The following is a 20,632-nucleotide window of genomic DNA, read 5'->3' on the forward strand; positions in this document are numbered from 1 at the left end:
ATGATAAAAAAATTTACTTTCAATTGCGGATTTATTTATAAAAAAAATATTACCTTTAGAATGAAAATTAATCAATAGAGTTAAATAAAACATTTTTTTTCTACTCTCTTTCTAGGGTTTTGAGGGTTTTTCGAAGGATTTTATCAATAGCTGTATCATTTTTTATTCTTTTTTTTTTTCAATACTTTCCTTTCAATAATCCATATTGAGGATTTATGTCTTGGATATAATCTTTTTCATTTATAATATCTAGTTTATTAGTTTTCTTACCCTCCTAGATCTTTTCTTTTGAGTTTATGATTTTTTTTTTCTTATTTTTATAGAGTTTTGGTCTTAAAAGTATACAAATGATTGTTGATAACTTGAGATATCTTAAATATATAAGGAATTTTGTTGAAACTTCCATAGGAATTTTGGTAGAGGATCATGTGATTTTAAGAACTACTGTTGTTTTTAAAACCCAACTCAGAGATTAACTGGGGCAAGATTTAGGTTACGATTCATTAGGGTCAACACAAGTTAACTTGAGTTAACATACGAATAAAAGTTGTTATTATTATAGTTTTAAAATTTAACTTGAGAGTCAGTCTAAAGTAAAGTTTAAGAGGGTCAACCTGGCTGACCCAAAAAGTTTTTAAAAAATAATCAAAATAACCTTATCTTAACTATTTTTTTTTTAAATCAATGGATTTTCGACTTGTGTTTTATCTAAAGTTCACCTGGGTTTTTAATCGGGTCAGGTTGAGTAAACCTTTTTGTTATTTTTTCTTAAACCCGAACCAGTCTAAATCCTAAGTTAACCTGTCAAGTCAGTCTTGATTTTATAACTAGGTTTATTATAATATTATTAATTTCAACAATCAATATAAACTTAAAGTAGAAAAATATCTGATTATTTTTTTTAAAATATGTAAGTTTGATAACAATACATATTAATAGTTAAAAATATTTTTTCATGTCTTGTCCGCTATAACCAAATATGATACAAAAACAATCATTTTATCTTGTACATCATTATAAAACATATTTTATTCATGTATCCTTTTCTGTCTCCATCTTTTTTTTTTTTCCTCCAGGCAACAACCAATGCTACCTTAATATTAGGTTGATGGTAAATCACTTTTTGTATTTTTATTATATAATAAAATAAAAAATTAAATTGATTAAGTGGAGTTCTTAACTTTAATTTCAGGTTTGGTAGGTTGACTAAATATAAATCAAAGAGTTATGTTGAGATTTTTTTGTTATTTTTTATATTTTTTTGTCAATTTTATTTTTAGTGTGAGGTTTTTATTAAATTTTATTTTTTAATATTGATTGATAATAAATTAATCTTGATATTTTTTATCATATAGTAAAATAAAAAAATTAATTAAATTCAATCGAATTCATAACCCGAGTTGTAATGTTACCAAACTAATTAAATATCAATCAAAAAATTGGATAGAAATTTTTCAAGTTTAAATGTTGTATTGAATTTAATTACAATATCAATATATTTTTTTTAACAATCTAAATATTATTCTTTTATATTTTAAAGGAAATTTATCCTAACTCGACTAAAAACGTAGGCTGATAAACTAGTTTATTCCCAAAGTCCATGTATAAACAAAATTCTTTTAAGGAATTTACAAAAATTCCGAATTCGAGCCATCAAATCAAAAGTCATTAAATCCAACGGTGAAAATTAAAAAAGACCTGTCACTCCACCGAACCATAATATACACTGGCGGGCAGTCATAAACCCTAATCAAACCCCTACTCACACCTGACACGCCTATAAATACACACTCTTCATTCCCTGTAATCTTCACCACTCTCAAAACCCTACAAAATATCTGGAAAACTAGGGTTTTGTAGAGCCGTTCTTCAGATTTTTATCTCTAAAATTATTCAAGCAAAATGGGCAAGTCTAGCAAGAAATCAGCTACCAAAGTATGATTCTTTCGTTATTTCTTCTTCTATTCTTTGATGTTTTTTTTTTAAAAAGAGTCTTTTGATGTTTGTTTTGTCTAATAGGGCCCTGTGCTGTTTTTGTAGGTTGAAGCAGCTCCTGCTGTAAGTCCTGCTAAGGCTGGGAAGAAAGGTAAAAAGTTTGTACTTGAGGTTTCACTGTTCTGGTTTTGTGTGGTTATCTTCCACTTGTTTAGTGTGGTATGCGTTGTTTAGGGTTTGATTGTGGAACGCGGGTTTATATATTGGGATTTTGAAGTGATTTTTGTGTGTTTCTCTTAGTAGAAAGGATATTTTCTTTTTATACAATGATTTGGGCTCTTTTCTGTTCTCGATTTTCTGAATTTGAGAACTTTGATAATAAAACAGAAGCTCGTGATTTGTGTAATTTTTATCTGTCGTTTACCAACGAGTTTATGCATACAGGGGTTAAATTTGAGAAAATGGAATTTTTTGCTGTACTTATCTGCATGCTGTTGTGTTAAATTTGAAATTTGTTGTCTGTTTAACGTGTAATTTTGCTTTGAAACTGTGGTGTTTGCAGGTAATAACAAGAGGGAAGCAGAAGAGGCATTGCAGAAGATTGTGAGTGCCAAAAAGCAGAAGAAAAATGACGGAGTAGCTCAGGCTACCCAGAAGGCAAAGGTTGAAACTAAGACCCTGAAAAAGAAGAAACATGAGTCCAGTGATTCCGATGACTCCTCATCAGAGGAAGAAGAGGTATATACAGATTTAACTTACAATTCTCATGCAGTTTTTCATGGTCTAAATGCTTGTAATGTGTGAATTTTGAATCAAATTTTTGATGAAAATAGGGCGTTTGATTTTTTTCTTTTTGAATAAATTTTGCGTTATATATGTATTTTGGGTTCCCAATTTTGTAATTATGTATGATTTAGAACAAGCTTTACTTTACGTATGGATTTGGCTCACAATTTTTGTAATTATTAGGTGAAGGTTCTGCCAAAGAAGGCAGTGAAGCCAACTAAACCACCTGCCAAAGAATCCAGTGACTCTGAATCAGACTCCGGATCCGAGTTGGAATCTGATGAGGTAAGCATTAGAGCAAAGTTTAGTTGAGAGGCTTTTTTCCCCCTCTTTTTGTTAATTAAATTTAATTTTTATTTCAGGAGCCACCTGTGAAAGCTGCTCCTGCCAAGAAGGAGCCAATTGCTGTAAAAAATGGTTCCCATGGTGCTGCTGCTAAGAAGGGAAAGGATGACAGCAGCAGTTCCGATTCTTCAGAGGATGAATCTTCTGATGATGAGGTAAATATCAATATGTTTTGCAAAATTCTAGAGAAATTACTACAATGTATCCAGGACAAAAATCCTAAAATGACTTCACTGTAGTATATCTTGATAGCATCTGTTGCAAAAATTGGTTAATCAAATGATAGTTTTGACTCAGATACTGATTTATAGGATCTGAATGAATACAAATCTTTGGTAGTAATTCGCTGTAAAATTTATGCTGTGTTTGGAGAAAACTATAGAAGCTTAAGCCAAGGCCATTGGCATACTACTAGGATATTTTTGGTTAGTGAAATATATTATCTGATTGCCTTAGCATTGGTGTTTGTTTTCAAGCTTTCTGGTTTACTAGCCTTCCTCATCCTCCCTACCTGAACTTTGTAATTTCATCTGTAGTGAGTTACTGTTTGTTGAACATTGATTAAATAATTATGTAGGAAATTCCCGCCAAGGCTTCTGCTCCTAAGAATGTTCCTGCACAACCAGCTACCATTAAAAAAGCTGAATTAAGTGATGACTCTGAAAGCGATTCTGATGATAGTGAATCCACTGATGATGATAAGGTGCCCTTCTAACTTTTTTCTAATCTCTATGTGAATGTGTTGGATATTTAATTCTAACAGATTTGAGCAATTCTGCAGAAGAGGTAACAGCTAGCAAACCTACTGAATTGTTTTACTATTTGTTTATGTAGGGTGCATCTGCAAAGGCTTCTTCTCCTAAGAAGGTTCCTGCACCAGCTGCCCAGAAGAAAGCTGATTCAAGTGATGATGACTCTGATTCCGACGAATCCTCTTCTGAAGATGAGGTATTACCATATATGCTTCTTGAATCTTAAATATGGATTTGGCTGCTTCTTAACCACAAGTTATATTATCATTTCCGTAGGTCAGTTAAACTAATAAAACAATGTGGCTTTTATTTTCTTGTCTTTATCCATGTCATTACAGCCAGTTTTTCATGTAGGAAAGATAAATTCTCTCAGAATCATATTGAATGTTATTTTGTTGTACCATGATTGCTGTGGATCTGTTTTTGTCATGCAGTAAATCTTTCCCTTTTTCTCCTTGCAGGCTCCTGCAGCAAAGGCAGCTGTTGCTTCCAAAAAGCCATCCTCTGTAACTGAAACAAAGGAACCAAAACAGGTAATTTTGCATAAACATGTGCATGCTTAGATGTTTACAAACACGTGCATATGCTGAATTAGTTACACATGTTCAAATCTGAAGGTGTTTTGCTTGGGGAAACACAATCAGCTTTTAGGCTTGTTTGGTAATGCGTTTGCAGGTACTTTTCCTTAGTTCTTTTGGGCTGGAAATGCATCAAGTTGATGCTCTTTTGGGTGCTTTTCAGTGGTATTGATAATGGAATTTCAAAATAATTGAAAAGCTCCAAAAGAACCATTAATTCCAAAATCACTTTTGAAAAGCTCCTGGATCATTACCGTACATGATATATATTATGGTGATTCTTGTGGTTTTATTCTCTTATGATCTGTTGTTTTTCTGTAGTTTTTTTTTTTCATTGCTTTCAATTCGACAACCATAATTTTGTGTGCCACAGGTAAAAGCAACTGCTCAAAAGGAAAGTAGCAGCGAAGAGGAGAGCTCCAGTGATGGCTCAGAGAGTGAGGAAGATAGTGAAGATGAAAAGCCAGCAAAGACTCCAAAGAAAAATGTAAAGTTGCTTCCATTAGTTAATTCATGCTTTATTACTCACTTGTGAGTGTTGATGACTTGTTTTTTTTCCTGGATCAGGGCACTGATGTAGAGATGGTTGATGCTGATATAAAGTCTGATGTCAAAACTGTAATTCAACATTTTGCCTTTACTTTTGTTTTTTGCACTAAGTTTGTAGTGCATCTTTTGAATAAATTTCTTTATATGCAGCCCAAGACGCCTGTTACACCAGTTACTCAAGAGAATACTGGGTCAAAGACACTTTTTGTTGGAAACCTATCATTTCAAGTTGAACGTGCTGATGTGTATGTTCATCTTCGACCCTCTTGCAAATCTAGAATGATTTTTGCATAATTCTCACCTGTGTAAGTTTTTACTGCAGGGAAAATTTCTTTAAAGGGGCTGGGGAAGTTGCTGATGTTCGCTTCGCCTTAGATGCAGATGAGAGGTTTAGGGGCTTTGGCCATGTTGAGTTTACCACAGCTGAAGCAGCACAGAAGGTTAGGTTTTATGATTTCTTTTCATTTTCAAATTCAGTTGTCCCCTGGCACTGAGCTGTTTTCAAATGGTATAATCTTTATTTTTTTATTGTAGTACAGGCTTTATTTTTGGGAATCTAACTCTTTTTTTCTGCGTTAGTAACTGTATTGGGAAACTTGCAAAATTTTCTAATCATTGATAACTGTACTCATGTCCTTATTTTTTTCTCTGTTTTCCCTTAACAGGCTCTAAAATTGAATGGTAAACCTTTACTTGGCCGGGATGTCAGACTTGATTTGGCGCGCGAGAAGGGCTCAAATACACCATACAGCAAAGATAGCAACTCATTCCCGAAGGGAGGGAGTGGTCAATCCCAAACCATTTTTGTCAAGGGATTTGACAAGTCTGCTGGGGAGGATGAGGTAATGATTTCCCACTTTGGTAACTTTAAAGGTCATTTTTGCGGTCCTGAGATTTCTAGGGGATTTCTCATGGCGTGTTCAATCCAAATCTTTACAGATTAGAAGCTCTCTCCAGGAGCATTTTGGTTCTTGTGGGGAGATTAAAAGGATATCTATTCCAACTGATTATGATACCGGTGCCATTAAAGGGTACATTCCCCTTCTATTCCTTTTACTAGATTCATTTTTCCTAATATGCAAGATTACAGTAGATTGACTGCTGCCATGTGATTATTCTTCTGAATGATTCTTTCAGAATTATTTTGTTTATATTTTGTAATTGGGTAATGTTGAATGAATTTAATGTGGATTTCTTTGGTGAGAATCATTGCTGTCCATTCATATAATCTCAGTAGTTTTGCTGGTAAACAATTAAGCAATTCTCTTTCTTAATGTACATGTGATCTGTTTTTTTCCGTTAAAACATGGTGAGTTTACATAATCTGATTTGTCCATAGAGACTTGTGCCAAGGCTCTGCGCCTTTGCCAGCCAGTGGTGTTGGGAGGAATGGAATCATATTTTTTTTCAAAAGAAGTGTTTTGAGAAGTTCTCTACTTTTGTTATGTTGCTAGGTAAATATTCTGGTTATGATGGATGATTGAGGGTGCTTAATGTTTAAGTACTATCTAAAGGTTTTTGTTGTGTTCTAATAGTTGGCTAGGTTTCTGTCACTTATTTTAATTTTACCGAGTGGCTTGTGATTTAGTGAGTCATGCCATGTTCTAAATTGGATACCAATTTCAGGATGGCTTACTTGGAATTTAATGATGCTGGTGCTTTGAACAAAGCTTTTGAGCTTAATGGAAGTCAACTTGGAGAATACTCCTTAACTGTGGATGAAGCAAAACCAAGGAGTGATAACCGTGACAGTCGGGACAGTGGCCGAGGACGTGGCAGAGGCAGTGGTGGTAGGGGTCGCGGGGGCCGTTTTGATAGTGGACGCGGGGGTCGTTTTGATAGTGGACGTGGGGGCAGAGGTGGTCGAGGACGTGGGACACCTTTTAAACCCAGTGGGACCTCAGCTGCTTCAGGTAATTGTTCATAAATCCTTTTTGACCTGAAGGAACTGAAGTTCTGTTTCTAGGGATAGACTAGCAAATTCACTGTGGTAGCAGTGAGGATTGTGTTTGGTAACACTGTTGTCCTTAGCCGTGAATAATGTTTTCATAATGAATTGTAGCTTTGGATGTTGGCTTGACAATTATTTTATGCACCAAGCCTATTTAGGAGTGATAGATGCTGTGTTTTAAAATGTTTTTGGCTTGAAAATATATCTCACAACAATGTTTTCTTTTTTATGTTAAAAAAGTTAATTTTATCATCACAACATCAAAACATTCAAAAACACAAGAAAAGATTAATTTGAAGAAAAATAAGTTCTCAAAAAATAATGAAATGATTGTTCAACAGAAACTCTAAAGAGGCCTTAAGATTTTAAGTTATGTTGCTAAACCCCCACTTGTTTTTTTCCTATGCAGGAAAAAGGAAGACATTTAATGATGAAGACTGAGTAAAGCAGATAAAGATTTCGAAGGATCTCTGCACCTTTTCTCTCCTCCGAATATTATTATTTTTGGTAGTGCTATTGTAGAAGAGATATTTTGCGTTTGTTTTCAAGCGTTATTTAGGGGATGTTTATTTTCTTGCCAAGCTCTCGAGGGCCATTATGACTAAAGCAATTATGTTGCCTAAATTTATCATATTTTCAAGTTTTCACATAGTTTTCTTGATCTGTTCTTGTTCCCGATTTCTATCAAAATTATTTAGAATTGACTGCTATAATTCGTAACAACGGTGCTGTGCTGCCGTATGATTGTATTTGTGTGGCGGCCAAGCGTTCATTATCCAGCAAGCCAAATGAAAGAATTTGTACAGGTGAGGGATCTATGATCAGTGCAACCATGTTCCTGACCATTAGGTTTTGAAGCATTCATTGGTGTATGCTGCCTTTGGCAATTACAGTGACTACAATTACAAATAAAAACAAAGTTGTGGCATTTTCTTTGTAGAAAAAGAAAAAACACTACACGGAGCTTTTTATATATGTTGGTCCTTTAGCTTCTTTTCTGGCTTAGGTTCCTTGATTTTTCCTTTTGATTTGGATTTTCGACGTTGTTTTGAATCTCGTGGCGTTTTGGAAAAATAATCACTCGGGTTGATCATGGTTTGGTGAAATTAAATGAGATTTTATTAATTTATATCAATTTAGTTATGGAACTGGATTTGAGCAATTGAAATGCATCGGATGGGGAAGGTTCAACCTATGTCTTTTTTTTTGGTCTATTATTATTATTATTTTTTCAATTTTTTTTTATATTGAGTTTGTTTGTGATTGAATTATGTTTTTTTAATTCCTGGACATAGGGCGGTCATTGAAATTCTTAAAAAAAAAGGGTCTAGAGGAAAGATCAAAAGCTCAAGAGAGGTAAGAATTAATAAGATAGGAGTGAGGATTTGAGAAAATATTTTTAGCACGGTTTTGAAAAATAAAATTCAATTGGATTTTATAAGTTATTATTGTTTTATGATCCGAGTTAGGAGTTTGTTGAATTAAGCCAAGTTGACTCATTATTTTATATCATCTGTCAACAATAAGTTAGTTGAAAATATAGTTTTGAAACCCGACCTGGTCATTAACTTGGTCAAGTGATCGAGTCACGGGTCAGATGGGTTGACCCGGGTTAACTGGGTCAACCCAAAAAAATTATATAAAAAGAATCAATCTGATCGTGCTTGAATCCACTAGGCTCTACTAATGCTTTCATTTCAGTATCGCTCCTCAACTGTGCTTGATATTTATGATTCATTTGGAATGGCAACAAACAAGAATCTCCACGTTGCACATCATTGCTAGACTTCTCCTCTGGCCTTTCAACAGTGTGACGGGGTCGAAGCTGAATACTATGTTTTCGTTTAATTTTAGGTTGCAGAACCTGTTCATCTTCACCTTCATCGCGATCATGCATCCAACTTCCAGTAACAACATTCATCATGCAAACAACAGAGTTCTTATTTTTTTGGCAGAAGTTGAAATTGGGCTAGAAAAATTGAGTTGACTGGCAGAAGAAAAGACAGAAATCGAGCTACAGAAACATACCTGAGGTGACTGGGCTGCAAATGAATCAACGAATAATAAATCGATGGCAGCGATTGGGCTCGATGGTAGCAGATCAGTTGAGAGTTTTGAAATTGAAATTGATGCCAGAAATGAGAAAACGGCCAAGAATAAAGAAAACAAAGAGTGAAAGAAGGAGATTCAAACCTTTTTCGCGATCAATGGTCAGACGTCGACGTCCCCTGCCCCTCAGCTCCTCAGCTGGGTTTCAAAGAGGAATTAGGTTATTGATTTAATGATTTTGCCTCATTCTTCTTCAGTCTTTCTTTAGTCTTCAGCCGTTCAGCGTTTTGTCATTTTAGAAAGCTTAAAACGACGTCGTTTAATGACAGTTAAAATAAAAAAAAATTGACCGGGTCTCACCCGGGTGGACCGGGTCCCGGGTCGACTTGCCAGGTCGACCCGATTTTACCGGGCCAATTCCCGAGAGGGTTTTTGCCTTCACCCGAACCGGTCCCAGGCCCGGGTTGGACGGGTCCCGGGTCGACCTGCCGGGCCGGTCCGGGTTTTAAAACATTGGTTGAAAACTTGGTTTTATAATTTTTTTTTCAATTTATTTTTTATGAGGTAATCCAATTCTTACTTAAGTTGTAAGTTTAACGAGTTAACCTTATTTTTTTTTTTTTTTTAAATTGATTTTTTTTAATCCTTTAACAGTTGGCTTATTAGGAATTAAATTTTCTAATTTGTTTTGATATGCTTTTTATATGGTTATCATATATTCATAATTTAATTCATGAATTTTATAAATTAACCAAAATTAATCTCAGTTGATTAATTTTACCATCTCAATATTTTTTAAAACAATGTCTTATTCGATTTGTCTTTTATTTCTATATTTAAAAATGATGTTATTATGATATATATCAAATTGACAGTTAATTTTTTTATGCTAAAAAATACATTAGCAACGATTTTACATTAATTTGTTTTTTTGTGTTTAGAGAGGGCGGGCCCCAATAGGCTAGTGAATAGATATTTCGTGTAGGCCTCTGAACTCGAAGCTTCATATGCTTAGAATTAGCCAAGTGTGTTGGATGAGAAGCTTGGTATATTTGAATTCTGATTCGTCAAGATACAACAGTTATCAACATTTGTAAGATTACCGGGTGAAAATTGTGTCAAAAAGTAAAAGAAAAATGGGTTCTCCCTGTATTTTGAAATTATAAGCTTTTCGTCTGGCTTCAATATATTTGGCAATTCTTTCCTTCAAGCGTTCAGTTGTAGCTTTGAACTGTAACCTTAGCCTGAGGGCCGCCTTGGACATAAACAAAGCTGCATTCCGAGCCAGGTTGTAAGACCTTCTGCCATTGAGGAAGCTCATAGATGTTCCTCTGTTGTGTTGGATTGAGACCCCAAACAGATCCTGAAAGGCCTTCTACCACCAATTTAAGGTCTTTTATTGGCTTCTCGGACTTGTTTTTGATTATCACCCTGTGCCTGTAATATGTTGTTGGTCCAACTGTCCATGTCTTGGTTATTGAGTGAAGGAATTCCACTGGGATTTCTGCAGTGTACGGATTCAAGGAAATCAAACAAAGTTGCAAAATAGTGAGGGCATTGTCCCCTAGGAATCATGGAGAAGTATACAGTTTCTTTCAAGAATTGAATTTTATTCTTACCTTGACTTCTATAGGGTTCTTGTGTTTTTTGAGTTTCTTGATAGGAATGAGGTGTTGTTGGACGAGGAACTGGTGCTTTCTTAGGATAGTTGCCTGAAAATATTAGCCGAAGAGAGACATGGGAGTTAGTGATTACATCTTGGTAGCTCACAACGTTCTTGAAATGAAGTGACGACACATTCTCTGTGAATTTCCTACCTGCGGTTTCTGATACACTTTGCAGCTTAGAGAAGAGGCCAACAAGAGGAGCACAGCCAGACAATGTAGGCTCGGTTTGTTCGTAGTTGGAACGGTCATCAGAGAAGTTATCATTCTGATCAGGCCCTCCCACAAGAGCTCCATGTATGACATTAGGATTTCCCTCGGGACGACGATACCATGTCTCAAATCCTTGCACACACCCAACCGTTGATTGAAGAGAAAATATAGAGGCAATGGAAGAACCTCTATGGTGAACATGGATGGGATATTGCTGTCCATATCCAACCAAGTAGCTCATAGACTTGGGGTTTTTACCAAGAAAATAGTCAGCCTGAAAAATCAATATGAACGAGAAATCAGCACGGGGCATTTACCGGAAGATGTAAGTATTGATGCACAGGAAAAATGGAATTTCGTCTGTCAGCAAAGATCATCAAAATGTGAACACTATGATCGGACAAACTTGAAGTAGAGTCCCTTGAGTACCTGTGACCTAGCAAAATCGAGGAGCGCCTGAGGTGGGATCTGCCCTTCCGGACAGGTAAGCTTAGCATTTGCAGCAGAAAGAGAATCAGAGTAGACGGCGAGAAGAAATGCAGCAGCGGAGGCATATTGCAAATTGTTCCATTCCCTGACATACATTAATCCCCCTGATACAGAAACAAAACCACAACCGAGCGTACTTTACAAGGCCCCTTATATAAAAGCAATTATATGATCGAAAAGGGATCATAGAGATGTTATATTATCTACTTAAGACTAACCAGGAGTTTTTTGGATGTTGTAGCCATCGTTCTTTTGCAGACAAGCACAGGCAAAGTAATTGGCTTTGGCCTGATATTGCTTCAAGGTGGAAGTGTACGCGCCACCACGGCCTTCCAGAAGTATCTGCAGTCAGTTTTCCAAACTTCCGTTACTCGTTCCCAATTTGAATACGTAGAATCACAATGTTTTCATAGACAAACACAGCTCGATTAGCTAGAGGCTCTGGTTCTGATGATGATGAGGTTCTTTAATGAAATTACCTGGGAAAGAAGGATTTGCACACCAGCATATTTGTTGTCCCACGAGAATTCTTTGACTGCCCATCCAGTTCCACCCATGTATACAGCATTGTCTACGACGTATTTTAGGAAGTACTCATCATCAGTCGCCCGATACAGCCACGCGGCAGCCCACAATAACTCATCCTAAAATGAGAGAAAAGGTTGTTTAAGAACATATACCGCAAATGATATAATTAAAACTTAAGAACAGATTGGCTGGAGAGCAAATATAATGCATACCGAGTAACCTGACGAAGTGTAGAATTGCTTAGCATTCTGAATAGAATCATCATATAGACCTCTATATTTATCAGCAAATGTGAAAAGCTGCAAAAGATTACAAATTATCTGTTAATAATGTCCAGAACTCTCTAAAATGTTGCCCACGATCATGTAGCAATAGTTATTTTCACCTGTTTTGCATGGAGTAAGAGCAGATTAGAGTAGGAAGAATTGTAAGGCTTGAAAGCTAAAGCTGATGCAGCCAAGGCAGCAGCAGTTTCTCCAGCAAGGTCTGAACCTGGATGATTCTGATCGAGCTTGTAAGCAGTCCTAGGAGTAGTCATGTCTTCAGCTCTCTCCCAACAATAGTGATCAGAGTCACCATCCCCAACCTGGATTTTGCAGACCAAATCAGGCGATCAAAAATTTCTTTTGCAGCTTATCCTAGTGCAATCGTGTTGGTGAGATTACTAACAAGTTAGTGGAAGGAAATAGGGTTGCTGAGACCAAACTTGTCAAGTTTTAGACCACCTAAACGATCACTAATTTCCAGTTATGGATGCATAAAAAACAGGTGACCTACTATATGTATTTTTATCTCAATTTATTTTTACCTGAGCCCAGAGAACATTAGGCTGTGTGTGCGCCTTCATGAAGTATTCAGTACCCCATCTAATAGACCACAAAGCATTTCCCATCTGGTCTAACTCTGTGATTTCCTTCCTGAAATCAATAGCTCCCCAAGCTAGCATTGTCACAGTATATGCCATTGGCAGCCCAAACTTAACATGATCTCCTGCATCATAGTACCCTCCCACCATGTTTACCTGCACATACCTTGTATCTATTATCCTTCTCAATAACTAGTTATACCGACAGTGGAGATTTTCCGGCAAGTAAAATTAATCAGCTTTACTTTACAAAATGAAGTGGAAAAAGAAGAAGATACTTACCCCTTGAAGGTACCCATCCTTGAGGCCGGAGTCACCCCTCCACTTGACTCTTTGATTGGCTGGTAGCTTACCTGACCTTTGTGCCTCAAAAAACATTAAGGTCTTATCAAGGGCATCGCCATAGTTGAATCCTTCTGCAACGAGTGCCTCTAGGACAAGTACGCCTAATAAGAGACACAATCCACCAAAATTCAAGCTCTTCATGACTATGGGTTTGGCTTGCTAGAAAGGTGGACAACAACTGCCTTGCCTCTTGCCTCTTGCCTCTTGCCTAATGCGTGTGTGGCTGTGTCAACTTAAATGGTGTATATATATATGAAGAGGGAGCAGGGAGGGAAGTTGAACAGTTTGAAGAATAAGAAAATGGTTTGATTTTCTGCTCTAATGATTGGTTTACTAATACGAGAATGGTGTGGCGTGGTAGCCTTCACGTTCTAAAATGTCAAGGTGTTGAAGACACAAGGAGAGCCTCCCACGTTGTGAAGCGCATGAAATAGATGGTGGTGTTCATGTATGTATGTAATGGAATAATGGAATGCGGAGAGGCATGGCACCTGTAATTTACACATCTTAATCTTCCTTCATTTTTTTTCTTTCATTTATAATTGGTGGCCAACCTCAGACTTTTTTTTTTGTCTTTGTTTTTCCTTCTATTGTATATTTTGCATGTCAATATCAATTTAAAGAGCTGATTGTCATTCCAAAAACAGTAGTGACATTTACACGGTTTACCAGAACATTGTAATGCTTTTTTTCCCCCTATATTAAAAAAAAAAAAACTTCACATTTTTATAAGGGCATAAAAATCTTTTTACTCAGTCTAATTATTATTTTCTATATTAATTATATGGTTAAATGATCAAAATATCATTACCTGACATGAAAGGTATTTTTGTTATTATAATTTAAGCTGAGAGGTATTTTGATATTTGATTAAATATAAAAAAATAATAAATAATTAAAATGCACAGAGATCAAGTGGTGTTTTTGATTTTTTACAATGGTTTTTTGTGGAGAAATTCCATATTTGAATAAAACAAAAAACAAAAAGGTGGGCATGCGAGAGGCATTCTTGCCTTTCAGAGAGTAGCGCAACACTTCTGGCATCCAAAAATATCTTTTTGCCTTGTTGTTAGAAGTGTCATTGTGTCTTTTTTATGTTAGTGTAGTGCGTGTCACTAGTGGTGATTTGGTTTGTTGATGATGAGCCTTTTGTTTTCTCTTTTTTTTTCATTTTCCTTCCCTAAAAGGTACAACTTGACTCTCTTTGTTATTAGTATTTTAATTTTAGTTCTTTTTTATTTTTAATTTTTTGTCGTAACCTTTCTATAGAAGTTTTATTTGTTTTCAATTTCATCATTCAATTCAAATTGATGATATTATATTTTTCAATTTGGTTCTCATTATTTTGATGTCTAATTTTTCTCTTGGCTCTTTTATAAAATTTATTATTCTTTTCAATTTCACATTTCAATTAGAACATTATTTTTATTTTTTATGTCAATTTTGACCCTCATTTTTTTAATTAATATTTTTTTCAAATCATTTTGTATAATTTAGATTTTGTTTTCGATTTTATCCTTTAATATTTAATTGATTGAGAGTTGAATTTCATGGTTTTTTCATATTATATGCTTCTATTCTAATGACTCGGGTCACATGTTTGAAAAGTTAACATAAGTTTTTTTTTTTTTTTAAAAGCTTTAGAATCCTCTTTATTTTTTTAAATGGTTATTCAAATATCATGATCTGAGCTGCAGATGTGACAAAATATCCAAAATTAGCTCAGTCCTAGTTACTAAATTACAAGTTTGTAATAACCGGTTTTTATGTTATTTTTTGATCCCATTTCAACACCTAAATATTAATTTTTATAATAAAATAATTCAATCTGGTAGTAGTGAAGCACAAGACTAGTCCTTAACTAACCATCCATACTTGCACACAACAAATTCATTCACCATTTAAAACGGAACTTCGAAGAGTTTTCGAGGCTGGAGACAGGTGGGCCAAACTGCAAGGAAGTTTGACTGGTTTGGATTTTTAGTCTATGATAGCCTCTTCAATTAATATACTAGTTGTAGAGGATGTTTGGAAGCATAATTGAATTTCATATATATATATATATATATATATGAATTATTTTTATATAATAATGTTAAAATAAAATTTTAAATTAAAAAAATACTATTTTAATATATTTTTAAACAAAAAATACTTTAAAATATAACATTTACTATACACTCAATCAGATACAAAATAGTAAATTTTACACTAACTGCAAAATGAAAATTCTCCCACAGGAAGGTGAAAAAAAAACATCCGAGACCATCCCCTCTATGATAAGAACATTGCAACTAAACTGTCATGCAAAGACCAAGGGAACACCAAAATTATTTCATCCCACAAAGCAAAAACAAAAAGTTTTTATTTGAAAAAAAATAAACCAATCATACCTCAAAAGACAGTAAACTGAGAAGAATTTAAAAATAAAAAAACTACTAAGCTAAAAAGAATCCAAAAAAAATCATGCTGTATAAAAACAAAAAAAATCTATTCATACCAACCCCAAGAGAAAGCAAAAAACAATTAAGCAAAATTGAAACAAAACAAACATGCAAACAAAATATTTTGAAAGCCATTTAGCAAGTTAAACTTATCGCATGAAACTAAACACATATTAAACAATGAAATATGAAAGCTGCTGGATTTGATTGTTTTTTGAACAAATTCCAATAACAATAAATCAGAACAATAATGAAATCACTAACAATAAACAACTTAGCAAGCAAATAACTTATATAGCAAAATTATTCTTAGAAAATATTGTCAATTATCCTTAACACAACACTTAAATAAAAAATAAACAAATATGTCAAGAATCCAACATCGGCAACTAACTAATACTTCAATAATAATTCAAAACCCAATTAAATATGCAACAAAAAATGATGGCCAAGCCAGGAAAAGAAAGGAATTGAAGAATTCCATTGATGCTCAAACACTTAAGCAAGCAAGGCAGTATAGGAAATTAATCCATGATAATAATGATTTTGCATGATTTACCTGTTAATTCATCCATTCAAATTCATTAATAATAATATTTATGTTTTTTAAAATGCTAATAAAGTGAGTTAGGCTTTTAATTATTTCTTACTATTTTTTTAAATTCATTAATAATAATATTTATGTTTTTTAAAATGCTAATAAAGTGAGTTAGGCTTTCAATTATATTTCTTAATATTTTTTTAAAGTAAGCTTACTTGACATATTTTTTAAGAAAAATATAACAAAAGATAGATCTGTTGGTATATATACAATTTACACGCAGCTAAAATTGCATGGTCTTCCCAAGTAATTAATCCATTTCAAGCTTCATGAGCATGAGTGACAAGTCGTTTTTGAAAGAAATAATTGTAGAATGTTTTTTCAAAACTATTTCTCTTTCAAGAAAGGAATATCCACTTGGCATGGGAATTTGACGCCCGAAAACGCCCGCGTAGCCGTTGATATAACCACCATTTGGATAAGAGAGAGAGAAAGAGACAGAGAAAGTACTACTGAGCTCTGCGTCTTTAGAGAGAGAGGGAAAGTGGAAACCATGGCCTCCCTAACTTCTCCAACATTCACAACCAACACACGTTGTCTTCAGAGACCACAGAATTCTCACTCTCCTTCTCAACAACCTCGTTTATCACAAAGACCAGAACTGAACCGCAGGCATTTCATATCTCAAACAGCTTCACTTTCATCACTCCCTTTACTTTCTCCTCTCATTCTTAACCCCCAACAAGCCAATGCTGCAGCTGAAGATTCTCTTTCCGAATGGGAAAGAGTTTACCTTCCCATTGATCCTGGTGTTGTGCTCCTTGACATTGCCTTTGTTCCTGATGACACGAACCATGGTAAGAAAGTTCGTCAACAGGAATTTTTCACTACTCTTGCTGTATACACAATGTCTCTGACATTGCATAACATCCCTCCTTTTCACTTCCCACCTATTATAATTATTACCTTTTTGTGGATATTGGCGAGAGGGAGGGGTGCTGTGTGTGTAGATATATAGATTGGATGAATGCTTTGAAGACTTTTGTCTGAACTTTATTTGGTATTAGTTGGGTTAATTAAGCTTATGTAGAATCATTTTGGTTGAATTAACTTATTTTTGTTGGTACTTGAGAACTTGAAGACTTGTTCTTTGGTTTTGTAGGTTTCTTGTTGGGGACAAGGCAGACAATCATGGAAACTAAAGATGGTGGAAATACTTGGGTCCAGCGATCAATACCTTCGGCAGAAGATGAGGATTTTAACTATAGGTTTAATTCGATTAGTTTTAAGGGGAAGGAAGGATGGATTGTTGGAAAGCCTGCAATTCTGCTGTACACTGCAGATTCCGGAGAAACATGGGAGAGAATACCATTAAGTGCTCAACTCCCTGGTGATATGGTAAGCTTGTACTTGTAGTAGGGAGTATCAATTAGTGGTGTTTTAGTGGCTGGGATTTGTAGTACTTCTGTTAATTCTCAAGTGATATGAAAGACAAGAGAATCGTCTCATGAAGGAATTTGAATTTTGCAGACATTTTACCCTCTTTTTAGTTGTTCCGTGTGGGTATGGAAAGGGAAAAGTAGTTGATTCCCTTCCAAAATTTTGCAGGTCTATATAAAGGCAACTGAAGAAAAGAGTGCGGAGATGGTAACAGACGAAGGTGCAATATATGTCACATCAAATAGGGGTTATAACTGGAGGGCTGCAGTTCAGGAGTCTGTTTCGGCAACTCTTAACAGGTTGGTTTGCTTGAGATAAAAAGTTAATCTAAATAGTGCTATATAGTGTCTGAGGAGTTGATCTTTTGCTTAGCCGTAGGAAACAGTTGGATTTGTAGATAAAGCAGTTCAATTCTGAAAATGTGATCTACCAAAGGATATCTTTTCAAGTTTATCTTATGGGCCACCTTCCTTTTGTTTGAGATGGTTACATAACCACTTTGCATCCTCTCTAAAACGCTAAGAGCTCACTACGGAGTGAAGATCCTGGAAGTTCTTTTAAATCACAAGTTTTTAATTTCAAGCGGGCAAGATATTCACATAGCTTCTTGCTTTTGCAGAACAGTTTCTAGTGGTATTAGTGGTGCAAGTTACTATACAGGGACTTTTAATACTGTGAATCGCTCTCCAAATGGAAACTATGTTGCCGTCTCAAGCCGTGGTAACTTCTATCTGACGTGGGAGCCTGGTCAGGTCATGCTCATTCTTGTTGCTGTCTAGATTTTTGCATGTGTACATCTGTAACTTATTAATTGGCTTCATGAGGCATGCCCGCTCTTAAACCTTTTAAGTGTTTGCGTGTGTCGACACATGCACAAGTGCTAACAGGCATGTGCACTTTATTAACTGCAATTCATTACTTTCCATATGTCAGGCATTCTGGCAGCCGCATAACAGAGCAATTGCAAGAAGAATTCAAAACATGGGATGGAGGGCGGATGGTGGGCTCTGGCTTCTTGTTCGTGGAGGGGGGCTTTATCTTAGCAAAGGCATTGGGGTAAGTTGATAAGAAGAATGTGAAGAAACTATTATTCTGTGCATGTGATGATCCTGAATCAGGGAATTGGTTACATAATGATAGGATGGTAAGTTTTTAACAGCATTAGTTGTTGCACCCTTCCAAACTAGTATATCAACATTGACTTGACATCCCACTAGATGAAGTCCTTACTTGTCGAGAAACACCCAATTATTCATTCCTTTGCGAATGTGAACTAAGCAAGACTTGATGCTTTCAATGGATTTGCTTGATATCGTTTGACTTTTAAATACACATAAAATTCTAGACAAACAAAGCATCATCTGGACATGTATATGATTATCATAGGGATTATAACACGTGAATGTCTCATAATCACTGGTCTTTTTATTTTCACCTATTTTTATTGCATTGCAGTCTACTTTACTTATTGTTTATTATATGTCCTTATAGTGTTTCCAGCTGTATAATCCGTGTTTTCTCTTTTCATGTCATATCTTTTTCGATGTAGATTACTGTCAGTTTACAAGAATTGGTTAATTGGTTATAGAATAGGACCAGATTTTTTTTCTGTATTGGTGTTGAAGCTCAGCTACCTTTTGATGTCAGATATCAGAGGAGTTTGAAGAAATTCCAGTGCAAAGTAGGGGGTTTGGCATTCTTGATGTAGGGTACCGTTCAAAGGTAACAGTTTTCTGATTAATGCAAGGGTATAACCGCAACAGAATTAGTTCCATTACGGTGATGTGTTGATAAATGACTTCACTTCAAGAAGTTCTTGATTGTAACATGTGTCGCTCAACAAAACCATGCTTGTCCTATGTGTCACGAATATGCATCCATCTGCATTTACTGACAAGTGATTTGTGTCTTGCATTTGCAACTTTGTTCCACTGTCAAGTTTTTCTATGGGTCTCTCAACTTTCCAAGTTTCTACATTCACACTGTAAATGGTTTCCTTGTGCAGGAAGAGGCTTGGGCAGCAGGGGGCAGTGGGATTCTGTTGAGAACTACCAATGGTGGCAAGACATGGACCCGTGACAAAGCAGCTGATAATATCGCTGCAAATCTTTACTCGGTGAAGTGAGTCTCATTATATTAACAGCTAGCATATATAATCTCATTATATTAACAGCTAACATTGATTAGCAGGTTTCCAAATGCAATGTATATGTCTTCTTGTGGTCTTGGATTGCACCCCAACACCTTTCATATTTCATTTTTCACTCTGATTTGAACTGCACCTTTTTGTTGAGGAAGAAAATGAACATATGCTTTTACCTGTTTAACTTTGCACTCAGAGGCAGTCAAATCATAAGGTATTCATACCTATGATCTTTTTTTCTGCAGGTTTATCGATGACAAGAAGGGATTTGTTCTGGGAAATGATGGAGTCCTGCTTCGGTATCTTGGATGACATTGCTGTCTCATGGTAACTGAATGAATTCTCCCATTTCATTTACTTTAATAGTTTTATTGAGGGCTTGTAAAATGAACATGTAAATTTGTGTAGGCTTCCACTTAGTTGATGGAAATTTTTGGCCATGCAAAGATCTAGGAGAAATGCTTTCTGAATGGCTGGATCAAATTCCTGAATTCCTCTGTGTGCAGGTTTCTCAATGATGCTGCGATTTTGTATGCATAAAGCACTCCATGCTGTGAAGAGAGGAACAAAGTTTCATATTGCGTGTATTTTTTCATGCAACTATAATATATGAATGGCTGCTACATTTCATTACAAGTGGTGGTGTTCTTTAAAGTAAAGTTTGCGCAAAGACAATAGGATATCGATGGACAAATTTAGATTTGATTCGGAGAAGGATTCAGATTTGTTCAGTTTATGTGGAGGTTCTGAAATATCTCTAACTCGCTGCATCACATAATGTTTAGGAAACGCTAAGCATGTGGTAAAGTTACCTAAGCAAGCCTAATGGCTATGGATAATTGAGATGTTCTTATTCTCATTCCTTGCAAAACTAGGGTTTGAGTTTCTTTGAAAATTAGAGAAAGTTGTCATATCTTAAGGAGACAATACTAGGGGTATTCACGGTCCGGTTTTAACCAAAAAATTCAACTTCTAGTTGGTTTTTTAGCGTAAAAACCAGAAAAACCGGACCGTG

The 20,632-nt window shown here is 35.3% G+C and overlaps 3 protein-coding genes across 4 annotated transcripts; 2 read left to right on the plus strand and 1 right to left on the minus strand.

Annotated features, from left to right (window-relative positions):
• Positions 1–1,776: 1,776 nt before the first annotated feature.
• On the plus strand, positions 1,777–7,543 carry LOC118049705 (uncharacterized). The gene is made up of 16 exons (XM_035059774.2): positions 1,777–1,935; positions 2,041–2,086; positions 2,498–2,673; positions 2,905–3,006; positions 3,084–3,221; positions 3,644–3,769; positions 3,901–4,014; positions 4,280–4,351; positions 4,770–4,883; positions 4,964–5,014; positions 5,096–5,190; positions 5,268–5,385; positions 5,611–5,787; positions 5,885–5,976; positions 6,572–6,858; positions 7,306–7,543. Exons 1-16 carry the CDS (start codon positions 1,903–1,905, stop codon positions 7,335–7,337), a joined length of 1,773 nt encoding a protein of 590 aa, XP_034915665.1. The 5' UTR covers positions 1,777–1,902; the 3' UTR covers positions 7,338–7,543.
• A 2,354-nt stretch (positions 7,544–9,897) lies between these two features.
• Positions 9,898–13,448, minus strand: LOC118049706 (endoglucanase 5). Its single transcript, XM_035059775.1, has 10 exons — positions 12,987–13,448; positions 12,648–12,860; positions 12,225–12,425; positions 12,052–12,138; positions 11,791–11,955; positions 11,530–11,653; positions 11,252–11,415; positions 10,763–11,096; positions 10,565–10,657; positions 9,898–10,449 (listed from the first exon to the last, which is right to left on the minus strand). The coding sequence occupies exons 1-10, from the start codon at positions 13,188–13,190 to the stop codon at positions 10,160–10,162; spliced, it is 1,875 nt and encodes a 624-aa protein (XP_034915666.1). The 5' UTR covers positions 13,191–13,448; the 3' UTR covers positions 9,898–10,159.
• A 3,066-nt stretch (positions 13,449–16,514) lies between these two features.
• On the plus strand, positions 16,515–20,353 carry LOC118049707 (photosystem II stability/assembly factor HCF136, chloroplastic). 2 transcript variants are annotated; one of them, XM_035059777.2, is made up of 9 exons: positions 16,515–16,891; positions 17,197–17,432; positions 17,643–17,773; positions 18,094–18,226; positions 18,408–18,530; positions 19,122–19,196; positions 19,480–19,595; positions 19,863–19,944; positions 20,026–20,353. In XM_035059777.2, the coding sequence occupies exons 1-8, from the start codon at positions 16,588–16,590 to the stop codon at positions 19,927–19,929; spliced, it is 1,185 nt and encodes a 394-aa protein (XP_034915668.1). In that variant the 5' UTR covers positions 16,515–16,587; the 3' UTR covers positions 19,930–19,944; positions 20,026–20,353. The 2 variants fall into 2 exon arrangements, with proteins under 2 accessions (XP_034915668.1, XP_034915667.1); XM_035059776.2 differs by having other exon boundaries at positions 20,124–20,353.
• Positions 20,354–20,632: the final 279 nt, after the last annotated feature.

This window comes from Populus alba, chromosome 7 (assembly GCF_005239225.2).
Source record: "Populus alba chromosome 7, ASM523922v2, whole genome shotgun sequence".
Classification (NCBI taxonomy): Eukaryota; Viridiplantae; Streptophyta; class Magnoliopsida; order Malpighiales; family Salicaceae; genus Populus; species Populus alba.